At 45.2% G+C, this 25964-nt stretch overlaps 2 protein-coding genes across 2 annotated transcripts in view; one reads left to right on the top strand and one right to left on the bottom strand.

The window, feature by feature from the left end:
• Positions 1-22518: 22518 nt before the first annotated feature.
• On the bottom strand, positions 22519-24063 carry LOC129026018 (N-acetyltransferase 8-like). Its single transcript, XM_054473524.2, has 2 exons — positions 24004-24063; positions 22519-23390 (listed from the first exon to the last, which is right to left on the bottom strand). The coding sequence occupies exon 2, from the start codon at positions 23313-23315 to the stop codon at positions 22632-22634; it is 684 nt and encodes a 227-aa protein (XP_054329499.1). The 5' UTR covers positions 23316-23390; positions 24004-24063; the 3' UTR covers positions 22519-22631.
• Positions 22936-25964, top strand: part of LOC129030009 (putative ALMS1-like protein) — a 37771-nt gene continuing 34742 nt past the window's right edge. Inside the window, exon 1 of the mRNA XM_063649026.1 lies at positions 22936-23012. The gene's annotated coding sequence lies outside the window, so the exon portion shown is untranslated. The remainder of the gene's footprint in view (positions 23013-25964) is intronic.

Below are 25964 nucleotides of genomic sequence, written 5' to 3'. Positions count from 1 at the left end.
GGGATAATCCCAGAGGCATACTTGTCATCTCTCTAGGAATGGGGATGGATTCTCATTAGGGTCTTGTTCTGTTTCCTGGAGTTTTCCCCAATTGATTGGCTTACTTCCCTCATGCCTCTGAGTAGCATCTTGCTATAATGATCCCCGTTATCACTGGAGTCCCCGTTTGGGTCGGCTGTTGGGACTGACACCTCAGCAGCCAAGTAGGTTTGGTAGCCCACGTTATCAGCCTACATCTTATCTGCCTCTTCCTTAGCTTTGGCCATGATGGTAGATTTCTTTTCCACCATGAGCAGAGTTGCCATTAAGGTCTGCATGTCTGACCAGGTGAGGTTATGTGTGAAGAATATTCCCTTTATGAGAGTTCTGAACTCTCATGGGCTCACTGGTAAGCCTTTAAGATGGGATTTCTCATTATACAAATCAGCGGTTGAAGAGGTACATAGACCCAAGCAAAACCTCCCTCTCCATCAGACACCTGCCTGGGTGGGAACCATCCCACTCTGGGGTTCCCTCTCAGGGAACTTGTTATGCTGGTAACTTGAGCTACCAAATCTACTTGACTACTGAGGTGTCAGTCCCAACACAACCCAAACTGGGACCCCAGTGATAACGGGGATCAACAACGGCCAGCATGTAGGAATATGCTGCTCAGAGGCCCCATGAGGGAAGTAATCCAGCCACCAGTCAGAAGGGGAGTGGTGAGTGGTGCTGCCTGGGCAAAGAGGGATACATCTGCAAGCCACATAAAGTAAGTTGGGACGAGGTTTTACTTTTTTATTCTCTAGAAGGATGTAATGTAATTTATTGCTTGAATGATTAGGAGAATTCACCAGTGAAACCCATCTGGGCCTGTATTTTCTTTTGTGGGATTCATATTTTTCAATAACTATTCAGATTTCAGTTTTCCTTTTATGCCAAGGTTTGGTAAGTTGTGTTTTTCAAGGAATTTGTTCATTTCCTAGAAATTTACAAATTGATTGATCCAATGTTGTAATATCCTTTTGTTATCTTTTTTTTTTTTTTTTTTTTTGAGACGGAGTATCGCTCTGTCGCCCTCAGGCAGGAGTGCAGTGGCAGAATCTTGACTCACTGAAAGCTCCGCCTCCCAGGTTCACGCCATTCCCCTGCCTCAGCCTCCTGAGTAGGTGGGACTACAGGAATCTGCCACCACGTCTGACTAATTTTTTGTGTGTTTAGTGGAGACAGGTTTTCACCGTGTTAGCCAGGATGTTCTCGATCTCCTGACCTCGTGATCCACCCGCCTCGGGCTCCCAAAGTGCTGGGATTACAGGCGTGAGCCACTGCGCCCGGCCCTTTGTTATCTTTTTAATGTCTGGAAGTTCTAGGATCTGTAGTGATGTTCCATTTTAGTGATATTATTTTTGCCTCCTGTGATTTTTACCTGACCACTCTTTCCAACGGGTGTATTCATTTCACTAGTATTGTCAAATAACCCACTTTGGGCTTTATTGAGTTTTCTCTGTCATATATTGGTCTTATATTGATTTTTTGTTGTTTATTTTGGGGCCGTAGCAGGAGCCACAGCCAGCTCCACATAGTTCAGAGGGCCTGGCAAGTATGGAGGAAGACCCTTGCTTTCCCCTGGAGGTGCTGAGAGTTTAATTCCTGAGGAAATAGGGGTATTATTTCCCTGTATTGGCAAAGGTTCTAGTTTTTGAGTAGGACTAGAGGACCTCATTTCTCTTGAAGGAGAAGTAGAGAGGCTCTTCCTCATTCCTTTCCTTACAAGTCCCCACATGACTGGTTCTTCCTGTCTAAAGGCTTCTAGAATCAGCAACATTGTTCCCTTTGGGCCTTTGGCCAATTACATATCCTGCATTTCTTCTGTAGGGCTGCATGTTGATAGAGGGCCATAAGACATTATACATAGGGTATTTTATCCCATTTACCTTGTTTCTTACAAAATAAGTCCCAGTTGGAGAATTGTATTATTAATGTATATAAGTAACTCATGTTCAGACCATCTGTCCTGATTCCGTAGGGAACACTGGGGCCACATGGTATTACAGTAATATATCATTTGCTTTTTGATCATGGATATGGGTATCCAAATAGTTTCCAGTGCTGGAGGAGCCACTATAATGGACTCTCCTCCAGTATTGAGACCTGGTTCCCCATATTCTAGGGTCTTTGCCCAGAAGTCTGATTCCACCCTCCAAGGAGCTTCCACTGGGGATTAGTGATGACACAAACCTGTAACTCTTAGCCTGTAAGATATTTCTGATCCTTTCAGCTTGCCGCTACACCCAAGCCACCATGGAGTGGAGGTGCTGGGGAGCTAGGAGAGGATAATAGGGGTTGCCTCTCCCTGGATCATGTTCAGTCTGGGTAGCTTCCCTGGAGATCTCATGGAGATTCCAGAGTAGTTCTGGATCCAGCTTGAGTGGTGGGAGGTATGTAGATCAATCAAGTAAGAACGTGTTCTTTCTGGAGAGGGTGCACACTCTGTTGATGTAAACTCTACATCACTGCATTTTGGTTCCAGGAATTATAATCCCACCCAAACTGCCCCCTTCTAAATTAGGCCTCTTCAAATCAATAACAGTTCTTCTGTGACTGCTGGAAAATGAAAGCCCAATATGTTAGGGATTACCACAGACTAAGGGGAAGGGAATCCAGACTTCACATGCATTCAGGCCACAAAGATGCATAAGCATTGCCAAAAGTGACAAGCATTCAGACTACAGATATACCAGACACGGACAAAGTGTTAAAGATGAGAGTCCTTGTCTTTATATTATGGCTTCCCCTTGTTAAAATGGATGAAGAAGTCTGTCAACTCCTAGACCTGAAGGGGAGTCCTGCCCGTTCCCAACAATCCTGGATCCCTTGAGCTAGGTCCTAAACCTGACAACCCAGAGTCCTCATAGTCAAAACCAAAACCACTCTTTTAGTCAATCACAGAACCACCACCACTTATTGCCTCAAAGTTGCACCAAATGAAAGGTCCAAGCAGCCACTTCTGCTCTCCTGGTGGGGGCGGGGGGTGCCCCAAGGCCCTTCACCAGTCTCCCTCTCAGCAACTTAGGCAACTTAACCCACTCATGCTTCCTCAGACTGCTGCTTCACCTGTGAGCAGCCTCTAAGGGAGGTCAAGTCAGGGCTCAGTCCAGAGTCCCATCTGGATCAACCAGATTTGTTTCCCAGGCCCTCCCACCCCACTGCCTCCAAAAAAAAGCAGGGTTTATTTGCCTGGTGAGTAACAAAAGTCACGAACACAGGTTTTGATCAATAGGAGTTTTATTACTTGTCACAAGTAGGAAGAGCTCTGGGAATATTCGCCAAAACAGTGTCTCCTAAGAGAAAATGACAGGAAGGCTTTATGGAGTGATCGAGAGGGGAGAGGGTGCATCATCACATGAAGAGGAGGGGTCTCAGTGACACAGATGGAGGGAGTCATCGTGCCAGCACATAGGACGCATGCTATGATAATGAAACTATAGCTCTCCCAGGGTGCAGGATTTAGCACTGTAATGAGGAAAGTTCACTGTAAGTGAGTTCATCTGTAAGTTGCTGGGGTCTGTCAGGAGCTGGTTCCAATTGACTAGGTGACCACATTTCACACAGGGTTTGAGACAAAACCGGCTACAAGGCAGAAGGCTGTAAAATGGGGTAATTGCTCAAATTCATTAAATTCCTTCACTCTCTGTGGGCCCGCCCTGTCTTGTCTCTATAGCCAGTCCTTATAAAGTGAGGCCAAGCTGAACTGTTGATACAATCTATGTCTTTATGAGTCTGGGATCTGGGTGATTTTACCTCTGATGCTAGACTTATTTTTACTGGTTCTGAAGCCTTGCTTACAGCCCTTTCCCAGTTTCTCATGAAATACTCATGAAAGGGGATGGTGGGGAGTGGGCATGGGAAAAAGGGAATGGTATTAAAATTAAAGCTAACATTGGCTTCCAGAAGGCACTCATGGCTCATCTCCATAGCCCTTGGCTCTTGCAGCTGCCCAAGATGAGGGTCCTGATCTAAGGAAACTCCACCACCACCAAGGCTGGGGTGGTGGCAATGGGGGCATTATTTTCCAAATCTGACTAGGCCACGTTTTTAAGGGGATCATAGTCACAGAGAACACAGATGTGGACTATTAATTTTCTTGGCCCGAGCAGCCATAGCCCTATATGCTCCTCTGCAGCCTTTCAGAGAGCTATGACGGGCCCAAAATTGCTCAGTAGCCCAAGCCATCTCCCTCCGTAGACACTAGAGTAAAATCTCTGCCTATGTGTGTGTGTGTCTCACTCTGTCCTGGACTCGTTTCCTCCAATGCTAGCTTCACTTGGGATACTATGATTGTTGCAGAAATGAGACCCAGGGCTCCACTCTGGAGAAAATAGAGCCCTCTTGAGAGGTCAGCCCAACTTGCTAGACTTCTGCATGGGGTTTGGGGTTCAACGTTCCAGCCTGTCCCCAGAAAGTCATGGCCAAATTCACATATTCCTTTGATCCCTGATGCCATCTCATCAAGTGTTCGTCTGGCCTCACCATTGCTCCACTAAGTCCAGGAACCTCAATGAACTATGAGACAGGTAGGGCTGGACTGAAAAAAATGGCTATCATAGTCTTCATTTCATGAGAAAGAGGTGAACTGAGAAAAGGTGGAAGTGCTTCAGAGACTTCTCCATATTCATCCCTAACTTAGGCAGAAAGCCTTGGCCACACAGGAAACTGGGGAAGACCCCTCTCATATTCAGGAGTCCCCAACACTGGTGCCATCTTATGACAGGCAGGCATCAGCTCCAGAGCCAATCAAACAATTAGGAATAAGAAACATTGCTCCAGAATTTATTGGGGTTTTTTTTCTTCCTTGAATTTGGTAGTAAGCTCCACAAAGGCAAGAATGACAACCATCTTGTTCTCCTTGTTTCTCTGGGTCCTAACACAACATGTAGCACGTGGTTGGCCCAATAAGAATTTGTTGAATGGGGGCCGGATGTGGTGGCTCGTGCCTGTAATCCAAGCACTTTGGGAGGCTGAGGTGGGAGGATCATTTGAGGCCCGGAGTTCAAGATCAACCTGTCCAACATAGTGAGACCCCTATCTTCTTTTTTTTAAAAAAGTGGAGTTTGTTGAATGGCATACAGAAAATAAACAATCCAAATGAGAGATCAGAGGTGCTGGAAAAGACCAGGGAGATCTAATCGTTAAATCAGGTCATCTAAATATTAAGAAGAGATATTTGGACATCTGATAGAGTTTGGCATTGAATAAGTGATAAATACACAGAAAACTGAACAACAGCAGAAAGAAAAGTATCAATTCTAAGGGAAAAGATACAAATCAAAAGCCTTCAGGAAAGTATAAGTCATCATGGCTTACCGTGTAGCTTAGCTTAAAATAACACAGAATAGTGAAGTAGCCCAAAGGGCCATCTAACCACACTGGGAAGCTGAGCAGGGGGAGGAGTGCGTATATGCATGGAGGAGACTTGTCTTCACCCTCCTCAGCAGCTGACAGCAGACAGGCTAACCTGGACAATGGAGCAGGAGCCACACAGCCTGTGAAAGATGTGCCGGGGAATGTAGGTAGGGGCTGCTGTTTCACATGACAGAGCCATGAAACCCTGGCTGTTTAAAAGAGATACATACATAATTTTAATAGAAATAAAAACCAAAAAGAAAAAAGACTTAAATGTGAATGGCAAAACCATTACAATTTTTAGAGGAAAATATGAGAGTAAGAATGGAAAAATGTCTTAAGGGACGAAGTGCTAACCATAAATAAAAGATTGATAAATTCATCTTGATAAATGTTTTGTTTATCAAAAGGCACCATAAAGACAGTGAAAAGACAAGGCACAAAATGGGAGAAGATAATTGCAGCACGTGTGACCAACAAAGAATTGTATCCAGAATATATAAAGAAATTCTATGAGTTGGTTTTTTAAAAACACAATTTATATTTAAGTCTCTTTAAAACAAATAGACAATTCATAGAAATATGGTGATATGGTTTGGCTGTGTCCCCACCCAAATCTCATCTAAAATAGTAGCTCCCATAATTTCCACAGGTCGTGGGAGGGACCCAGTGGGAGGTAATTGAATCATGGAGGTGGGTTTTCCCCATGTTGTTCTCGTGATGGTAAATAAGTCTCATGAGATCTGATGGTTTTATAAAGGGCAGTTCCCCTGCACACCCTCTCTTGCCTACCACCATGTAAGATGTGCCTTTGCTCCTCCTTGACGTTCCGCTATGATTGGTCCGCACCGAAATCTCATCTTGAATTATAGCTCCCATAATCCCCATGTGTTGTGGGAGGGACCTGGTGGGAGGTAATTGAATGATGGGGGCAGATACTTCCCATGTTGTTCTTGTGATAGTGAATAAGTCTCATGAGATCTGAGGGTTTTGTAAAAGGCAGTTCCCTTGCACAAGCTTTCTTGCCTACCACCATGTAAGTATGTACCATTTTCTTTGTAAGTTACCCAGTCTTGGGTATTTCTTCATAACAGTATGAAAATGGACTAATACACATGGGCTAAATAAACTCATGAGCAGGCAACTTTATAGAAAAACACAAATAGCCCATAGAAATAAAATGTAGATTGAGTTCATTATTAATTAGGGAAATGCCTAATTTCCCTAATTATACCCCCTGTGAGTTTTAGAGCCACCTAAACTCTTCTTTTTCCCCAATACTTGGAGACAAAATTTACATAACATACAGTTAGCCATTTTCAAGTGTACAGTTCCCTGCCATTTGGTACATTCACAGTGTTTTGCATGCAACACCCATATCAAGCCCCAAAACATTTTCATTACCCAGGAAGGAAACCTGTCGTCATGGAGCCATCACTCCTCACATCCCCTTCCCCTCAAACCCTGGCAACCCCAAACTGTCCTTCACAGCCTCCTTTGGCATTTCCTCATTTTGGTGTCAGATCTCACAGCAGAATTTCTTACCTATTGTATCCAGTGCCTCAGTGTGAAGTTCCAGTTTAACTTCCTGTTACCTCGAACCCACTATCTTGCCCCAATAATACCCTCCCCCAATTCACAAACACACACACATTCCCTCCTACAGCTTTGGGATTCCTATCTGAGTCCTTCAGGAAAGAAGAGCTTGTAACTCCCTTGGCAGTGAGTGAGGACTTGGTCCAAGGAAGATGAGCACCAGTCAGGGCAGCTGGCCCCTCCTCTCTCCCTGGCCATCAGCAAATCAGCACTGCCCATCGATGCCCAGGCAATGGGAACATCGACCAGCAGAGGAAACACCCGAATTTCTCTGCCTCATGAGAGGGCGCCACTGTGTTGCATTTAGGAAGAAGCTGTGCAGGATTCATACTATTCTGCTAATGTTAATCTTGTGGGCATAATAAACGTCGTACCCACACTTATTTTTCGAGATCAGACAAGATTGGGTGCATTCAGGGTGGTATGGCTGTAGACCCCACACTTATTTTTAACACACTTCTAGGCAAGGCTGCTGCACTGGTCTGGGGATGACACTTTGAGTAGCAAAGGACTAAATTACAATAACTGCCGGGGGAAGAAAAAAAACAGGATGAACTGCTTCATCCTGGCTCGGAAGCTAGGGAGTCACTGAACTAACAAGGGGATGGGGTGGATATAAGAAAGTTCCAGGCAAAAGGAACAGCATGGCCCAAGGTCTCAAGCAGAAAGAGAGCTTCAGGTATGGAAGAAATAGAAGTAGCTCTGTGTGGCTGGGCAGTGGGCATAAGATGGAGCAGAAGAATGCCAAGTCCTATTCCAGGGTCTGAATTTCCAGGAGCAGAAGCCCTGTCCCCTCTAGAAGGTGGATATAGTCTGGATATTTGTCTTCTTCAAATCTCATGTTGAAATGTGACCCCCAGTGTTGGAGATTGGACCTAGTAGGAGGTGTTTAGGTCATAAGAAGTGGATCCCTCCTGAATGGTTTGGTGCCCTCCTCATGACTGAGTTGTTGCTCTATTAGTTCATGTGAGAGCTGGTTGTTAAAAAAGCCTGACATCTCTCTGGTTCCCTCTCTTGCCATGTGACACACCTGCTCCCCCTTCACCCTTCCCCATGAGTAAAAGCTTCCTGAGGCCCTCACCAGAGGCAGATGCCAGCAGTGTGATTCTTGTATAGCCTGAAAAACTGTGAGTCAAATAAACCTCTTTTCATTATAAATTACCCAGTCTTAGATATTTCTTTATAGCAATGCAAAATAGACTATCACAGAAAGTTGGTACCAAGGAGTAGAGCGTTGCTATAAAGATATCTGAAAATGTGGAAGTGGCTTTGGAACTGGGTTTCAGGCAGCAGTTGGAAGAGTCTGGAGGGCCCAGAAGACAGACAGATGAGAAAAGGTTTGGACCTTCTTAGAGATTTGTTAAGTGGTTGTAACCAAATGTGGACAGAAATATGTATAGTAAAGGCCAGCCTGATGAGGTCTCAGATGGAAATGAGGAAGTTATGGGGAACTGGAGCAAAGTTCACCCTTGTTATGCCCTAGCAAAGAACTTGGCTGCATTGTATCTATGTCCTAGGGCTTTGTGGAAGGCTGAACTTAAGAGTAATGACTTAGAGTATCTGGTAGAAGAAATGTCTAAGCAGCAAGAAATGGCCTGGCTGCTTCTAATAACCTATGATCAGATATTGGAGCAAAGGACTGACTTAAAGTTGGAACTATTAAATCAAACTAAAATCTGGCCTGAGAAAGCCTCCTCACTCCCATACTCGAGTCCTTAAGGATGAACCATAACCTAACTTTGTAGGTAGGCCGACTGAAAACCTAACTTAGAAGGATGCTTCTGTAGCAATAGCTGAGCCTCAGCCAATCCCAGCAGCCATACTTCAGTGACTCACAGGCAACCTATTGTTCAAACCGTGTTCACATAAGGCAAACACCATGCTGTAACCAATTTGGCTATTTCTGTACCTCACTTCAGTTTTCTGCATGTCACTTTCCTTTTTCTATTCATAAGTTTTTTTCGACCACATAGCATCTCTGGTGTTGCTCTGAATCTGCTGTGATTCTAGGTACTGCCTGATTTGCGAATTGTCTTTTTTCTTTTTCTTCTCAATTAAATTCTGTTAAATTCAGTTTGTCTAAGGTTTTTCTTTTAACAGATCTGGTGTTGGAAGTGCAATTTGAAGTAAAACTCTGGTGACCTCCAGGAACACCAGGTGACCAGGCCAGTTGTGCTCACTGCTCTCTTGATTGTAACTGGAGGTTGTAGATGGGTTTTCTTTTGGATTCAGAGCTCCACTAATTTGTTTTCTAATTTGAGCTCTCCAAGTTTATTTGAGCAATATTTAAGTGGACTGGGTTCAGGATCAAATCTGAATCAATAATTAACTGGATTGGGTTCTGTTAGAGCCTCAGACCTCTGGTAGGCACTTTTTTTTTTTTTTTTTTTTCTTGATAATGGGTTTTTCTCAATCCAAACATTCTGGGACTCTACCTTCTGGGACTCCATGTAATTTTATATATAAAATTACAGGCCCAGAATATGTGCATTTTTAGAAAAATAGATTAACCTTACTAGAGAAAAGATGGCCACAATGGGGAAGTATTGATTTGTATAAAATTGTTTATTTGCAAGGCATATTAGAAAAAGGAGGATCAAAAACCCCACAAAAACAGTGGGATATAGTCTTTCATTGGTACATGGAAGCCTCTAAAAGACTAAACGAATGAAAAATTGCCTCCTTAAAAGATTCTTTGCAAAAGTAAATGAACAGCTTAAGTAGCGGGCTAAGGACATGATAAAACAGAACTGTACTCTGATTGAACTAACCCCAACTGTTTCTTCTCTTTATCCATCTCTACCTACGTACTCTGAATCTACTAACCTTTTTGCTAAATTAACCCTTCACTCTGAAGATGATGAAAAAAGAGGAATTAGATGTTCACCTCACAAAGGAAGACCTTCTGATTATCCAGGCCTGCCTGCTGTAACCACTTTCACTCCATGGTCTAAAACTGAGCTTAGAGCTATTGTAGAAGACTTCCCTGATCTAAGAGAGAATCCTCAAAAATTGACTGAGGAGTTCAGAATCCTCATAGGAGATTATGATCCAGGACTCCCTGACAAAGCCTCATATAACAGTTTATTCATATGATATGGAAGCCTGGTGAAGCTTGAAAATGGAGGGCAGCAGCAGAATGGAACAAACCTGAGGAAGATATTAAATATCCTGCCCCTGCCGCCCCCCACTCCAAAACCTCCTCATGAGAAGGCCCAACAGGAGCTAGAAATATTGCTGCAAATCCCAGCTTGGGCAACATGGCAAAACCCTGTCTATACAAAAAATACGGAAATTTAGCTGTGCATGATGGTGTGTCCAGAATTGGTGGTTTCTTGGTCTCACTGACTTCAAGAATGAAGCCATGGACCCTCACAGTGAGTGTTACAGTTCTTAAAGGTGGTGTGTCTGGAGTTTGTTCCTTCTGATGTTTGGATGTGTTTGGAGTTTTTTCCTTCTGGTGGGTTCGTGGTCTCACCTCAGGAGTGAGGCTGCAGACCTTCACGGTGAGTGTTACAGCTCATAAAGGCAGTGCAGACCCAAAGAGTGAGTAGCAGCAAGATTTATTGCAAAGAACAAAAGAACAAAGCTTCCACAGCTTGGAAGGGGACCTGAGCGCGTTGCCACTGCTGGCTCAGGCAGCCTGGTTTTATTCTCTTATCTGGCCCCACCCACATCCTGCTGATTGGTCCATTTTACAGAGAGCCAATTGGTCTGTTTTACAGAGAGCTGATTGGTCCATTTTGACAGGGTGCTGATTGGTGCGTTTACAATCCCTGAGCCAGACAAAAGTTCTCCACATCCCCACTAGATTAGCTATATACAGAGTGTCGATTGGTGTATTTACAAACCCTGAGCTAGACACAGAGTGCTTATTGGTGCCTTTACAAACCTTGAGCTAGATACAGAGTGCTGATTGGTGCATTCATAATCCCTTAGCTAAACATAAAGATTCTCCAAGTCCCCACCAGCTTAGCTAGATACAGAGCACTGACTGGTGCATTTACAAACCTTGAGATAGACCCAGAGTGCCAATTGGTGGATTCATAATCCCTTAGCTAGACATAAAGATTCTCCAAATCCCCACCAGATTAGCTAGATACAGAGTGCCAACTGGTGCATCCACAAACCCTGAGCTAGACACAGGGTGCTGATTGGTGTGTTCACAAACCTTGAGCTAGACACAGTGCTCATTGGTGCACTCACAATCCCTTAGCTAGACACAAAGGTTCTCCAAGTCCCCACTAGACTCAGGAGCCCAGCTGGCCTCACCCAGTGGATCTTGTATTGGGGCCACAGGTGGAGCTGCCCGCCAGTCCCGTGCAGTGTGCCTGCACTCCTCAGCTCTTGGGCGGTAGATGGGACTAGGCGCCATGGAGCAGGGGGCAGTGCTAGTCGGGGAGGCTCAGGCCACACAGGAGCCCACGGCCCCAGGAGGCGGTGGGGGCGTGTGGGGGAGGAGACTCAGGCATGGCGGGCTGCAGGTCCCGAGCCCTGTCCGGCGGGGAGGCAGCTAAGGCCTGGCCAGAAATACAGTGCAGCGCTGCTGGGCCGCCACTGCTGGGGGACCTGGCGCACCCTCCACAGCTGCTGGCCTGGGTGCTAAGCCCCTCACTGCTGGGGGCTGGGAGGGCCGGCCAGCAGCTCAAAGTGCAGGGCCCACCAAGCCCACGCCCACCCAGAATTCTAGCTGGCCCGCAAGCGCCACGCGCAGCGCTGGTTCCCTCCCGTGCCTCTCCCTCCACACCTCCCCGCAAGCTGAGGGAGCCGGCTTCGGCCTCGGCCAGCCCGGAGAAGGGCTCCCATAGTGCAGCGGCGGGCTGAAGGGCTCCTCAAACGTGGCCAGAATGGGCGCCAAGACCAAGGAGGCACCAAGAGCGAGCGAGGACTGCGAGAGCTGCCAGCACACTGTCACCACGCTATCACCTCTCAATGGCACATGCCTGTAGACCCAGCTACTTATGAGGCTGAAGTGGGAGGCTCACCTGAGCCCGGGAGATTGAGGCTATGGTGAGCCATGACTGTGCCACTGCACTCCAGCCTGGGTAGCAGAGCAAGACCCCGTCTCAAAAAAAAGAAAGGAAAAAGATTGCTGAAAATCTTTTAAATTCAAGTGCTAAAATTTTTCCACAAAAGTTGATTGGTACGTCATACAATCTTGTAAACCAAAAAAAGAATGAACCAGTGTCAGATTACAGAACTTGCTTAGAAATACTGTGAAACATTCTGGGCTTAAAGTACTAGCAAGGAGTATTTCCTGCAGGGACTGAAATGGTATTAACTACTCTATTTATAAATGGATTTCATCCTGAACTTAGAAATTTAATTAGAAAACATAAACTGGGATGGGAAGTTACAGCCATGACTGAATTGGTGGCTCTAGCTGAACATTTTGAGAGGACTGTAGAGCAAGAAAAAACCCAAAAGGCTAACAAGCTTATGACTCTTCAATTACAACAGTTACAGGGGCCAAGACCAAAGGGATCTTCTCATTCTCTTTTTAAATCACAACCAAGAGCTATTAGACCAAGAAATTCTTCACCCTAAGATGTCTGCCTTGTTGCAAACAACCAGGACAGTGGAAAAGGGATTGTGCCCTTTTATACCAGTCCACCAATTACCCTCCCTTTAGGCCAGCCTATTTCACCACTAGAGGGAGCACAAGAGACCGTAGCTCTCCTGAAGATAATCAGCGTTGAAGTGGCTCTGAGGGATTTGCCAGTATATTGCTCCTCATAACACCCTGAAAAGAACATGGAGAAACAGAGGTTACAATAAATGGGGACTCATGTGTAGTCTTGGTGGATACCGGAGCTACCTTATCTGCCTTATCTGTCACTACCATAAAACACACTTTCATAAGCCAGCAGATCCCTCAGAGTTAAAAAGGCTATTTCTGTGGTTGGGGTTTCAAATCAAATTCAAGAGGTTCCCATATCTGAACCCGTCCAATTGACTTTGAGGCATTTTTCAGAAAATCACACTTTTTTACTATGTGATAGTGCTCCACTAAATTTGCTAGGGGGAGATTTACTTTCAAAGCTGAAAGGGCATAGAAGACTACATATTGGGTACATTGTACACTGCTTGAGAAATGGGTGCACTAAAATCTCAGAAATCACCAGTAAAGAACTTGTCCATGTAACCAAAAACCACCTGTACTCCCAAAACTATTGAAATTTTTTAAATTAAAAAAATTTAAAAAGTGGGGAAGATGTAAAATTTTCCATAGAAGGAGTAAGAATCAGTTTCCTGATTCTCCTGAACCAGAATTGTTATGCTCCCTATGGGCAGAAATTAATAAGATCAAAACTCAGGCCTGTAATGCCTGATCTTCCAAAAATACCTGAATGTTTACGGGCCTCTTCCTCAACTGCTACAGGAAGAATTTAAAGTGTGGAACTTATAAAAGTCCAAATAGACCACTCTAAACTTTTGCCTAAATTACTCAATATCCACTAAAACCAGAAGCAATTCAAGGGCTCTCACCAATTGTAGAAGATTTAATTAAAAAGGGACTTATAATTCTATGCACCAGCACTTGTAACACTCCAATCCTACTGGTTAAAAAAAAAAAAACATGGCCGGGCGCGGTGGCTCACGCCTGTAATCCCAGCACTTTAGGAGGCCGAGGCGGGCAGATCACGAGGTCAGGAGATTGAGACAATCCTGGCTAACACAGTGAAACCCCGTCTCTACTAAAAATACAAAAAATTAGCCGGGCGAGTAGTGGGCACCTGTAGTCCCAGCTACTCGGGAGGCTGAGGCAGGAGAATGGCGTGAACCCCGGGGGGCGGAGCCTGCAGTGAGCCAAGATCGCGCCACTGCACTCCAGCCTGGGTGACAGCGAGACTTCGTCTAAAAAAAAAAAACAAATGGATGAGGTTGAAGATTTATTCAAGGTTTATGGGCAGTTAACAAAATTGTAGTAGCTATAGTCCCAAATCCTAATACTTTATTATCCAACATACGTGCTGATTCTTAAGTGGTTCACAATATTAGATCTCTGCTCAGCCTTTTTTTGCAATCCAGTTCATAAAGAGAGTCAATGCTTATTTGCCTTCACTTGGAAAAATCAGCAGTACCTCTAGACTGTGATGCCACAAGGGTTCACGGAATCCTCTTCGTATTTTCCACAGGCATTGCATCAGGACTTAATGACATTATGGTTTCCTCAAAATTCTACTCTCATTCAGTACATAGATGACTTATTGTATGCTCTCCCACTAAAGAGTACTCTGAAATGGACTCAGTTTACGTTTTACAGCAACTCACACATCAAGGTCACAAGGCTTCAATAGAAAAACTTCAGTTTTCAAGGGGAAAAGTCCACTATTTGGGACATGATGGGAAGGGATTTCTCTCTCACCTAAAAAGTTAAAAACTCTTCAAAATTTTCCTTGGCCTGCAACCAAAAGATAATTGAGATGTTTTCTTGGACTTGCAGATGTTTTCTTCGACTTGCAGGATATATTCTTAGACTTATGGGATATAAAATTCCTTGGTTCTGAATTTTTCCTTAATAGCCTCATCATTGTATGAGCTCCCTAAAAAATGCTGTACCAGAGCCTTTACCTTGGGATGATAGTCATGAGCAGGCTTTTAGCTAAATAAAATTGACCTTATATCAGCCTCCACCTTTAGGACTTCCAAATTGCAGTAAACTGTTTACTTAATTGGCTCATGAAAGTAATAATCAGGCATTTAGGAGCTCTTACCCAGGAACATGGGGAGAAACATAGGCCCATTGCATATTATAGCCTGCAATTAGACCCAGTAGCTAAGGTATATCCTAACTATTTAAAAGCAGTAGCAGCAGCAACCAGGATGAAAGAAACTTCAGCTGATCTGGTTTTAGGAAATGAACTTAATAGTGAAGTCCCACATGCTAAATTCCACCCAAACCCAGCATTTTTTAGTAAGTGGACTAACATCTTATGAAATACTCTGTCTCCTTCTAATCTCTCTCTAAAACACTGCAATTTACTTAACCATGCCACTCTATTACTGCTGCCTGATGATGGTGAAGACCACAATTGCATAAGTGTTGCATCAGAAATAATAGCCCTTTATGTTGATGATAGTCCATTGGGCAATCCTGAGTTAATACTTTTGTTGATGGGTCCTATGCCAAAAGCTCAGAAAGAAAATATCAGCTAGGATATGCTGTTACCACCAAAATGAGTTAATAGAGAAGGGACCCCCTCCTCTATTAGTCAGCTCTATTAGTCTAAGCTCTATAAGTCAGCTTAACCCTCGAAGATTTTTGCTCTCACCCAAGCTTGTCATATAGCTAAAGACAAATCAGTAAGTATTTAGACAGATAGTAGATACGCTTTAGGAGTAGTACATGATTTTGGCATGATAGGGAAACTCTAAGATTTTCTCACTTCTAGTGGGACCACTATCAAAAATGGACTCCAATTAGATAAACTCCTAGATTGCTGTTATTGATCGAAGCTCATACCTACAGAACTGAACCTGAATATCAAGGGAATGCTTAGCAGATATTTATGCTAAATCAGCTAGTACTGAAACTGTTAAGATATGCAATCTGAACGAACTTCATAAGATTAATCCAAGCCAACTACCTTACAATGACCTATTTAATAAACAATGCAAAGCACCTCATTTGGAAAAACAAAACTGGTATCTAAAAGGATATAAGTTAAATGTTAAGTGCAGACTCACAGAGGGCCTAGATGGCTGCCTGGTCTTTCCTGAGTCTTTGAAGCTTCCATTATCAAAAGCTCTGTACTCCACAACTCATCATGGAACAGAAAAATTCATCCAAATTGTGAAAAAATACTTGTGGGATGACTGTTCCAAAATTGCTAGAATATTTTTTTTTTTGAGATGGAGTCTCACTCTGTCACCCAGAGTGGAGTGCAGTGGCGGGATCTCGGCTCACTGCACAGTCTGCCTCCCTGGTTCAAGTGATTCTCCTGCCTCAGCCTCCTGAGTAGCTGGGACTTCAGGTGTGTGCCACCATGCCTGGCTAATTTTTTTTATTTTTAGTAGAGATGGGGTTTCATCATGTTAGCTAGGATGGTCTCGATCTCCTGACCTTGTGATCCATCTGCCTCAGCCTCCCAAAGTGCTGGGATTACAGGCGTGAGCCACTGCAACCAGCCTGTTAGAATATTTTATAACCAATGTTGGCTTGTCAAACCCATAGTCCTGGAAAAACAAAAGATTCAGGTGGTGTATTGTATTTTCACCACCTCACGGACCATTTGAACAATTATAGATGGACTTCATTCAGTTGCCACCTTCAGTGGGGGGGTCTCAGTATGTTCTTGTAATAGTTTCCATGTTTTCTGGTTGGGTAGAGGCCTTCCTGTGTAGGAAAGCTGATGCTGTGACAGTAGCTAAGAAATTATTAGAAAATGTGTTTCCTTTATGAAGCATCCCTGGAAAAATCCCCAGCAATAGGGGAATTCATTTTATTAGGCAAGTTATAAAGCAGCTAAACAAGGTGTTATGGACACAATGGCACTACCATTGTCCCTATCGCCCTCAGTCTTCTGAAAACGTTGAAAGAACAAATGGCATATTAAAACTGAAACTGGCAAAGTTAACTGAGTCAGTTGGGTTGCCTTGGCCAAAGGTACTATCATTGGATTTAATGGCAATCAGATCCACTCTCACTAAAAGACAGAAGTGGACCCCTTATGAAATAGTCACTAGAAGGCCTATGCCCCAGTAGTAAAACCTCATGCATCTTTCTGTCTCCAAAATTCTGATATGAGTAAGTACTGCAAGGCCATTATACCAAAGTGTACTTTCAGCAGATAAAGGAAGCTTTTCAAGATCCAGCAACTGAGGATAATCAAACCTTCCACAGTCTAGAACCTGGAGATTGTGTCTTCTGGAAATGACATCAGAGGAAGGCTGCTCTTGACAACTCTTTGGAAGGGACCATGCTGAGTTCTTCTCAACACCTACACTGCAGTGACACTTCAGGGCCTTGAAACTTGGGTCCACACCTCACAACTCATAAGGACCTCTTCAGACTCCTGGAACTGTACACCTGCTGGAGACTTTAAGGTAAAGCTGTCCAAGGAAATATCTCTCCAGAGCAGATGGCATTCTAGTTGTGGACAGCTTTCCCAAGATCACAGATCAAGACTTCTGTATCATCATGAAACCATTACATTTTTTCTTTTCTCCTCATTTCCTGTTGCCCTAATTCTTTCTTTTTCGCTACAGAAAAATCCATGGGACGATAACCAGTGGATGGCTTTAGCTTGAGCATATGCTCTAGCACAGAACCAGAGTTTGTGGGTTATTCAGTTTGTTGTTATTGCCAAAAAAAATAAGGAAACAATTCCACTAATGCCAATGCCTCTCTATGTTCCCAATGAGAGTCACCCCAAAATTCCAAGGGAAGGATGGAAAGCTATCCTTGATATTCTGAACACCACTGCTACTTGCTTTCCTGCACTCACTAAAAGCAACACTTTTCCTTTTCCTTTTTTTTTTCCGAGACAGTCTCACTCTGTTGCCTAGGTTGGAGTGCAGTGGCCTTATCTTGGTGCACTGCAGCCTCCACCTCCCAGGTTCAAGCGATTCTCCTGCCTCAGCCACCCAAGTAGCTGGGACTATAGGCATGCACCACCGCATCCAGCTGATTTTTGCATTTTTAGTAGAGGCAGGATTTTGCTATGTTGGCCAGGCTGGTCTCGAACCTCCTTGCTTCAAGTGATCCGCCAGCCTCTGTCTCCCAAAGTTCTGGGATTACAGGCTTGAGCCACCACACCCTGCCTTAACTGTTTCAATTAATAACCTGATCATTACCGAAATATAGAAAACCAGTCCAAGTGATGCCTGCAAAAGATATATTGTGCTTTTAGGCATCATGAACTCAAGATATGGGAATTACCTATGTGAGTACAAGTAATTGCTTATATAATATCACCAGATTAAATTCAACAGGGTCTCTTTTTACTAAATGTGTTATACACCCTTACAACATACTATAAGGGGGGCACAAAAAGGTCAATTTCCCGGTGGATTTTGTTCAGGAGCTATGCAGATTCATTAATGAACAAATGTAACTGACCCCTGCTCAAATGCAACTAGGTGGCCCTGTTTTTCAACTCCCAAGGGCCTATACTGTGTCTGTGGATAATCTGCGTATTTCATTCTGCCTCCTCGTTGGCTCAGATCTTGCTGTTTGGTCTGGCTCACTCCTGCCTTCCAAATAGTTTCTCCTAAAAATTCTCCTAACAGCTCTTATGATTGGAGGCCAAAAGAGTCAATAACTGAAATTAGCACTAGCTTTGAAACAGACAAAGATAAGCTAGTTTCCACTGAGGAAAGAGTACAGTGGGGTTCCTGGGGACTCACTCTTGGTGGTAGTGGGATACTAGTTGTATGGAATCTAAAGCTAATCCATATTTGGGGTCTTGGATTTTATAGCCAATCAGACATCCCAGTGTTTCAGACAGGTAGAAGCTACTCTCCAAGAGGTAGATGTGGCCTGGTGCAGTGGCTTATGCCTGTAAACCCAGCACTTTGGGAGTCCGAGGCAGGTAGGTCGCCTGAGGTCAGGAGTTCGAGACCAGCCTGCCCACCATGGTGAAACCCCGTTTCTACTAAGTACAAAATATTAGCCAGGCATGGTGGCGCGTGCCTGTAGTCCCAGCTACTTGGGAGGCTGAGGCAGGAGAATCACTTGAACCCAGAAGACAGAGGTTGCAGTGAGCTGAGATCACCCCACTACACTCTAGCCTGGGTGACAGAGCAAGACCCTGTATCAAGTAAACAAACAAACAAACAAAACAAGGTAGGTGTTACAGTTAATGGAACATCACGCAGCTTCATATCTCCTTTTTACTCAAGCTTGGGCCTATGTTTGGTGTTGAACAAAATGGAATGCTGCAATTTTCTCTCTCCTGATTTTGTTACTGCAGAAAGCTTAATGTAAAGGTAGCTGATACTGCTGTTTCCTTAGACACTGACACCAAATACAGAAAAGAAGTCTCTCAAGAGGAAAACATGGTATGTTTACAGCAGCAACTAACAGCTGGTTTGTAGACATCCTAAATGGTGGATGGCAAGCTTGGGTTTCCCAGAGTTTTCTAGTCTTTATATTTCTTCTAGTATGTGTCCAGGTTAGTATGGCTTGTGTTACCAGAGCAACAATGAAAATGGCTACGTCTTTAAATCAGGCCACTTTACAGTGAACTATGGTCCTTAATTGCTATCACATTTCAAACAAGAACTATGACCAATTAAAGTTTAATATTGTTGAACTGCCTATGTTGCCTGAACTTTGACTTGTTTAAGTTGGTTTCATTTATTTCATAAGAACTCTTGTTAAGGAGTGCACGTTGGTATTTTGATATTATTCTCTTGATAGTCATAATAATAGTTCCCTGGTGTGCTCCATCCTCTCAAGTCTTAAATGTTTTGTATGCAGCCATACATTGAGAATTGAATGGTCTAACTTCGACTAGGTCAGCAAGAATTTAAAGAATCATTCACCTAGTGTGAAGCTGTGACTTGTAAACTTCATAGTGACACCAATAAAGACTTGTGAACTCCATACTGAGACTAAAAAAATTTGTGAATTCCATACTGAGCCAATTTTTACAATAGTGAGAGAGTGACATCAATGCCTAAAGTTTTAGTCAATCTGTCTAAATTGAGAGTCTGACAAAAAGAGGGGAGTTGATAATTGAAATTCAAATCTGGCCTGAGGAAGCCTTCATATTCCCATACTTGTAAGGGTGAACCGTAGTGTAACTAGTAGGTAAGCAGACCGAAAACCTAACTTAGGAGGATGCTTCTTTAGCAATAGCTGAGTCTCAGCCAATCCCATTGGCCATACTTCAACCACTCACAGGCAGCTGACTGTTGGAATCATGCTCAGATAAGGCAACCACCAAGCTGTAATCAGTCTGGCTGTTTCTGTACCTCACTTCCATTTTCTGTATGTCACTTTCCTTTTTCTGTCCACAAATTTGCTTTGACAACACAGCATCCCTGGTGTTGGTCTGAAGCTGCTGTGATTCTGAGGGCTGCCCGACTTGCAAAATATTTATTTTTCTTGCTCAGTTAAACTCTATTAAATTTAATTTGTCTAATGTATTTCTTTTAACAGAACTTATAATTAAAATGGAAAGAGGGTGTAAATATTTAGAAAACTTGCAGCCTGGCCATGTGGTAGACAAGGAGGAATCCAAGCAGCCTGCTGAGCAACTACTTGTTGGAGACATTAGCATGTCTAAAAGGGAGCCAGGTGCTAATATTCAAGACGGTGGGAAAAGGCCTCAGAGGCATTTCAGAAGGCCCCTTCTATCACAGGCCCACAGGCCTAGGAGAACTGAATGGTTTCAGAGACCAGGCCCAGGGCACCATTGCCCTATGTCACCTCAGGATGCTACTTCCCACATCCCAGCTTCTCCAGCTCCAGCCTTGGCTCAAAGGGCCCCAGGTGCAGCTCAGACCACTGCTTTGGAGGGTACAAGCCCTAAGTCTTAGCAGCTTCCATACTTTTTTTTTTTTTCTTTTTTGAGACAGAGTCTTGCCCTGTCAGCCAGGCTGGAATGCAATGGCACGATCTCAGCTCACTGCAACCTCCGCCTCGAGGGTTCAAGCTATTCTCCTGCCTCAGTATCCCAAGTAGCTGGGATTGCAGGCATGCGCCACCATGCCCAGCTAATTTTGTATTTTTAGTAGAGATGGGGTTTCACAATGTTGGTCAGGCTGGTCTCCAACTCCTGACCTCAGGTGATCCACCTGCCTCAACCTCCCAAAGTGCTGGAATTACAAGTGTGAGCCACCATGCCCAGACTTCCATTATGGTTTTAGGTCTGCAGGCTTGCAGAATGCAAGAGTGAAGGAGGCTTGGGAGCTTCCACCTAGATTTCTGAGGATGTATCGAAAAGCCTGGGCGCCCAGGCAGAAGCCTGCCACAGGGCAGAGACCCCACAGAGAGCCTCTACTAGGGCAGAGCCATGGGAAAACATAGGGTTGGAACCCCATACAAGGTCCCCACTAGGACATTGCCTAGTGGAGCTGTGGGAATGGGGCCAGTGCCCTCCGGACACCAGAAAGGTAGAGTCACCAGCAGCTTGCAGCCTCAGCATGGAAGACTCACAGGCTCAATCCCAACCTGTGAGAGTAGCCATGTGGGCTGCACCCAGCAAAGCCATAGAGACAGGGCTGCTCAAGGCCTTGAAAGCCCACTCCTCTCACCAGTATGGAGTTAAGGAAGATGATTTTGGAAGTTTCAGATTTAATGTTTTCCCTGCTGGGTTTCAGACTTGTGTGGGGACTGTTGCCTCTTTCTTTTGGCCAATTTCTCCCTTTTGGAATGGGAATGCCTACCCAATACCTGTAACACAATTGTATCTTGGAAGTATGTAACTTGTTTTTGATATAACAGCCTCATAGGTGGAAGACATTTGCCTTAAGGCTCAGAAGAAACTATGGATTCTGGACTTTTGAGTTAATGCTGGAACAAGTCGAGACTTTGGAGAACTGTTAGGAAGGGATGGTTGCATTTTGCAATGTGAGATGACATGAGGTTTGGGGGTAAGGGGCAGACTGATATAGTTTAGATGTTTGTTCTCTCCAAATCATATGTTGAAATATCACCACCAATGTTAGAGGTGGGGCCTAGTGGGAGATGTTTTAGTCATAGGGGTGGATTCCTCATAAATGGCTTGGTGATCTGTCCATGGTAATGAATGAGTTCTGGCTATATTAGTTCACATGTAAGCTGGTTGTTTGAAAGCACCTAGCATCTCTCTTGCTTGCTGTCTTGCCGTGTGACACACCTGCTCCCCCTTCAGCTTCCACATGAGTAAAAGATTCCTGAGGCCCTCACCAGAAACAGATGCCTGCACTATGCTTTTTGTACAGCCAGCAAAACCGTGAACCAAATACACCTCTTTTCCTTATAAATTACCCAGTCTCAGGTATTCTGTTATGATCCCCTGGAAGAGTTATACTACTTCCAGGTCTAGCCCATGGTAAATCCCACACTCCCCTCTGAGGCCACCTTCTTCCCTCTGCAAAGACCTTGTGGTTAGAGTGGATTGATTGTGTATCTGGCCCCAATTCTTCTCACAAGGCTGCATTCCACCCTTTTGCTATGTGACTTTGCAGCCCTTCTCACTACAGAGGCAGGTTCCTCTCTCCTTGAGTTTGGGGAAGATGCAACACATGCAGGGGTTTGAAAACACATTTGTTTGTTTCTGCTTTTGTTTTTGTTCCTCTGCAATTTCCTTGAAACCATGCCTGAGCTAGCCTGTGGGAAAACAAAAAGCACAATTGGTCTAGTCTTTCAGCCAATCCCACTGCATTTGTACAATGCAATCAGAGACCAGAGGAACTGCCCAGCCAAGTTCAGCCAAACTTGCTGACTTTAGACTCATGAGCTAAATAAATATTTCTTTCATTTTATGGTTGTTCTTATGCAACATTATCCTGGCACTAGAAAAATGAAACAGATGGGACTCAAAAAGACTGAATGAAGCAGAAACCCAGAAGCTACCCCACAAGCAATCACATGGGACACAGATGTGAATGGACAATAAGCTTTTATTGCATTGAAAGGTCATTGCAGTGAAAGGTTGGGGATTGCTTGCTGCTACAACTGAATGGATTCTATTCTGACCAATCCAGAAGGAAAGAAATCATAGACTCCCTGCCTGAGCAGAAGGGAGGCGATAGATGAAATGAACTGTATGAAGAGCCACTAGCCTGTCCCACACACAGCATAAGGACTGGCCAGTCTTCTTGAAGCCCATGCTTTGGTAGAGGGCCATGGCAGAGAGCTGGATGTTGCTGGTGTTCAGGACAACTTCACTGTAGCCCTGGTCCCGGGCAAACTGGAGGACAGTCCTGACCAGAGCTTTTGCTATCCCCTGACCACGGTGCTCACTGTCCACAGAGAGATGAAACAGCTGCAACCGCTTCTCCCTCAAGGTGGGATCATCAACGGGCAGAGCTCCTACTGTGCCCACCACCTTCTCTTCAGACTCAGCCACCCAGAAGCAGGAGCCACGCTCACTCAGGTAGGATTTGGTGATGTCAGACATGTCTGTGCGCAATGTTTTGTCTACATACTCCGTCCAGGGTTTTTTGGCAAGGAACCACAGGGCAGGGAGGAGGCTGAGGCTGAACATGAGGGCCAGAAGCCAGGAGCCGGAGGCCAGGAGTAGGGCGAGGGGCCCCCCAAGTAAGAGTATGAGGGTTCCAGGCAGCTTCAGTAATCGCCGGAAGGTGGCTGGGGTGTGCTCGGCCATCCCCCGGGAGAGCAAGCCCACGACCCACTTGCGGTCGCTCTCCTGGTATTTGCGGATGTGATAAGGAGCCATGGACAGACTTCTGTGTCTGAAATCTCTGAGTCCAGGAGACAGAGCTAGGCCTGCCTGCACGCCTTTACGCCAGGCCTGGAGAAGAGAGAGGAAACCATGTGAGCGCCTGCACAGCTCCCAGCCTTGCAGGAACAGGGAGACCTGCTCAAGGGTGTGTCTTTCCGCTTTTGCCCATGACAAAGTAGGCCTCTGCCACTGGGAGAAGGTAGGGTCAGAAAGACCTGCATTGGAGTCTGGCTCCATCCCTTTCTAGCTGTGTGACCTTGGGCATGTCACTTAACCTCTCTGAGCCTCCATTTCTTCATCTATAGAACAGGGGAGAAGAAAACCTGCCTTCTAGAGTTGTTTTGAAGATTGAATAAAATACCTTCTATGAAGCCCTGATAGATGAACTACCCACCGCTCTTCCCTCTGTTTCCTTTTTCTGGCTGTCTCAGATTCTTGGTGCATTGAGAAGGCACCTACCTCAGGCAGGCCACATGCCCAACCCTTTGGTGCTTCTCCAGGGACCATACATCGCAGAAATCCTGTGTCCAAGCACAAGTTTCAGGAAAGGCTCCCTCCAGCTTTATTGTAAGTTTTTAAGTTGCTGAGGTGGCGTAACAGCCAAGCACAAAAAACAGCCCAGCCTCCAGAACCCAAGGAAGGTGCATGCTCAGAGCACTGTCCTTCCACCCAGTCCCCTCACCTGTCACCACAAGACCCTTGAGTGTCCAGGGAGCTTCAACTCTCAGCCGCTCAGTGGCATTCAGGAGATAGTGTCCGGGGCTTGCCTACCCCTGGAAAGCAGGCTGCCTGCCTCATTGGTTGGTTCCTGAATGTTTGGTAATCATAAACTCTAGGATCAAAGTGCTGGGCTGTAACACAGCAGGGAGCCCAGTGTTCATTCCCCTTTGTAGTCAAAGGGAATAGCCTGGAGGGGGAGACTCAGGTCTGGAACTGCCTGGGTTCCTTGCCTTTCTGGAAGGCCTGCCACCTCTCTTGCCTGTTCAGGCCCCGAGCATCTCTCTGCCACCTGGCACACTTGGTACTCTCTGAGATCCACCCTGGTCCCTGTACACATATACCACGAGCCTGAGAAATGTGCCATTCACCCTGCACTCAGTCACCATTGGCCAGAAGCCAAGTCCCCACAGTTGGCAACAAGGCCCTTCCCAGTTAAGCTTCTCCCTGCTGAGGTTTCCCTGGTCCACGAAGCATCGATTGTTTTCAGTTCCTTGCACTTACCTCACCAACCCCCACCTACACCCATTCATTGATTCAGTCAACAATTGTGTGTGATGCACTTCCTGTGTCTGGGGGTCATTTCAGCCATGAGCAAGGTTGACATTCGGCTGACAGGCATGGCTGTGTGTGGCTGGTGTGTGTTCTGGCTGTTGGTCAGAGGCTGTGCCACACCCATTGTTAAATATTTTGCACTGCAGATGTTGGGGAGGCCCAAATTCATGCTCTTGTACCCGATGTGGAGCTGATGCCAAACACTGACACATGGGTGCTTGGAGATAGAGAAAGTTTTATTCGATTTGGCCAAAGCAAGAAGGCAGGAGAGCAAGATCTCTCAAATTCAGTTCAACAAAGAAGCAGCAGCAGAATGTTTTTATGTAGCTAGAGAGTGAGGAAGGGGGAGGTCAGGGAGTTTGAGAGGAAAAGTCTGTTTCCTCAGTCTCAGATAACAGGTTGAGCAACCAGGCTTCTGGGTGTCAGCAGCTGGTCACAGTGCCCTTCAAGGCATTCATTCTTTCTGCAAACTTTTCCTGACCCTAAAGATATGTCTTGCTGCTGGGCAAAGAAACAGTACATGAGCAGTTTATCATTATGTTGTGGGAACAAGGAATATTGGACCAAGAGCAAGTGGTTAACATGTGCAAGGCAGCAAGGGTCTGATCAGAATGTTCATTATTTCAGTCACTAAAACATGGTGTGGTGCTGAAATCTCAAGGGGCCCGATTACAAGGTTGTAACATATACAAGATAGGCAAAAGCAAAACCTAACAGAAAAAGCCCTTTTCCACACCAACTTACATGCTATTGAAGGGAAACTTGCCTTCCAAAGATTAGCTAACCTATTGTTGATCAGCCACACTGGGCCCGTCATCTAGGTTAGGTAGTTTGGACTCTATTCCAAGAGCAAGGGGAGGACATTGATATGCACGGAGGGGAGGAGGGGTGTGTGTGTGTGTGTGTGTGCGCACACACACAACCATCACTCTGGCTGCAGGTGGACAATGGATCTAAGGAGGTAGGAATGGAAGCAGCTACCCCTCAAGGCTTGTGCAGCATCCAGGCAAGAGCAGGGCCCCCAGTGCAGGAATGCAGGTGCTCACTGTACAAGGGCAGCTGGCCCAGAGGGGCTGGTAGGAGCTAAAATCAGGCCTCCCATTGCCAAGCCATGAGCCATGGCACGAAGCTGAGACTGGCCAAAGGAAAACGCAACCCTTTCTTATTTGCTCAAAGGCATTGCTTGCCTGCTAAACTCTGCATCCAGAGGGCTGCATGGCTTGAGGCTGTGCCTAGCTCTGTGTTCACAAAGAAGCCGCCTGGGCTAGCAGAGGCCCCTGAGACAGCAGCGGCTTCACCAGAGGGAGGAAGTCAAGAAGGTGAGACATGAGCCACATGGAGGTGCATTTGGGGGCAGAAACAGCAGGAGTT

Source organism: Pongo pygmaeus, chromosome 12 (genome assembly GCF_028885625.2).
Source record: "Pongo pygmaeus isolate AG05252 chromosome 12, NHGRI_mPonPyg2-v2.0_pri, whole genome shotgun sequence".
Taxonomy (NCBI): Eukaryota; Metazoa; Chordata; class Mammalia; order Primates; family Hominidae; genus Pongo; species Pongo pygmaeus.
This window is presented reverse-complemented; position numbering and strand designations above follow the sequence as displayed.

Excerpts from the sequence above, each read along its gene's own strand:
- LOC129026018 (XM_054473524.2), bottom strand. The coding sequence starts at position 23,315 with ATGGCTCCTTATCACATCCGCAAATACCAGGAGAGCGACCGCAAGTGG.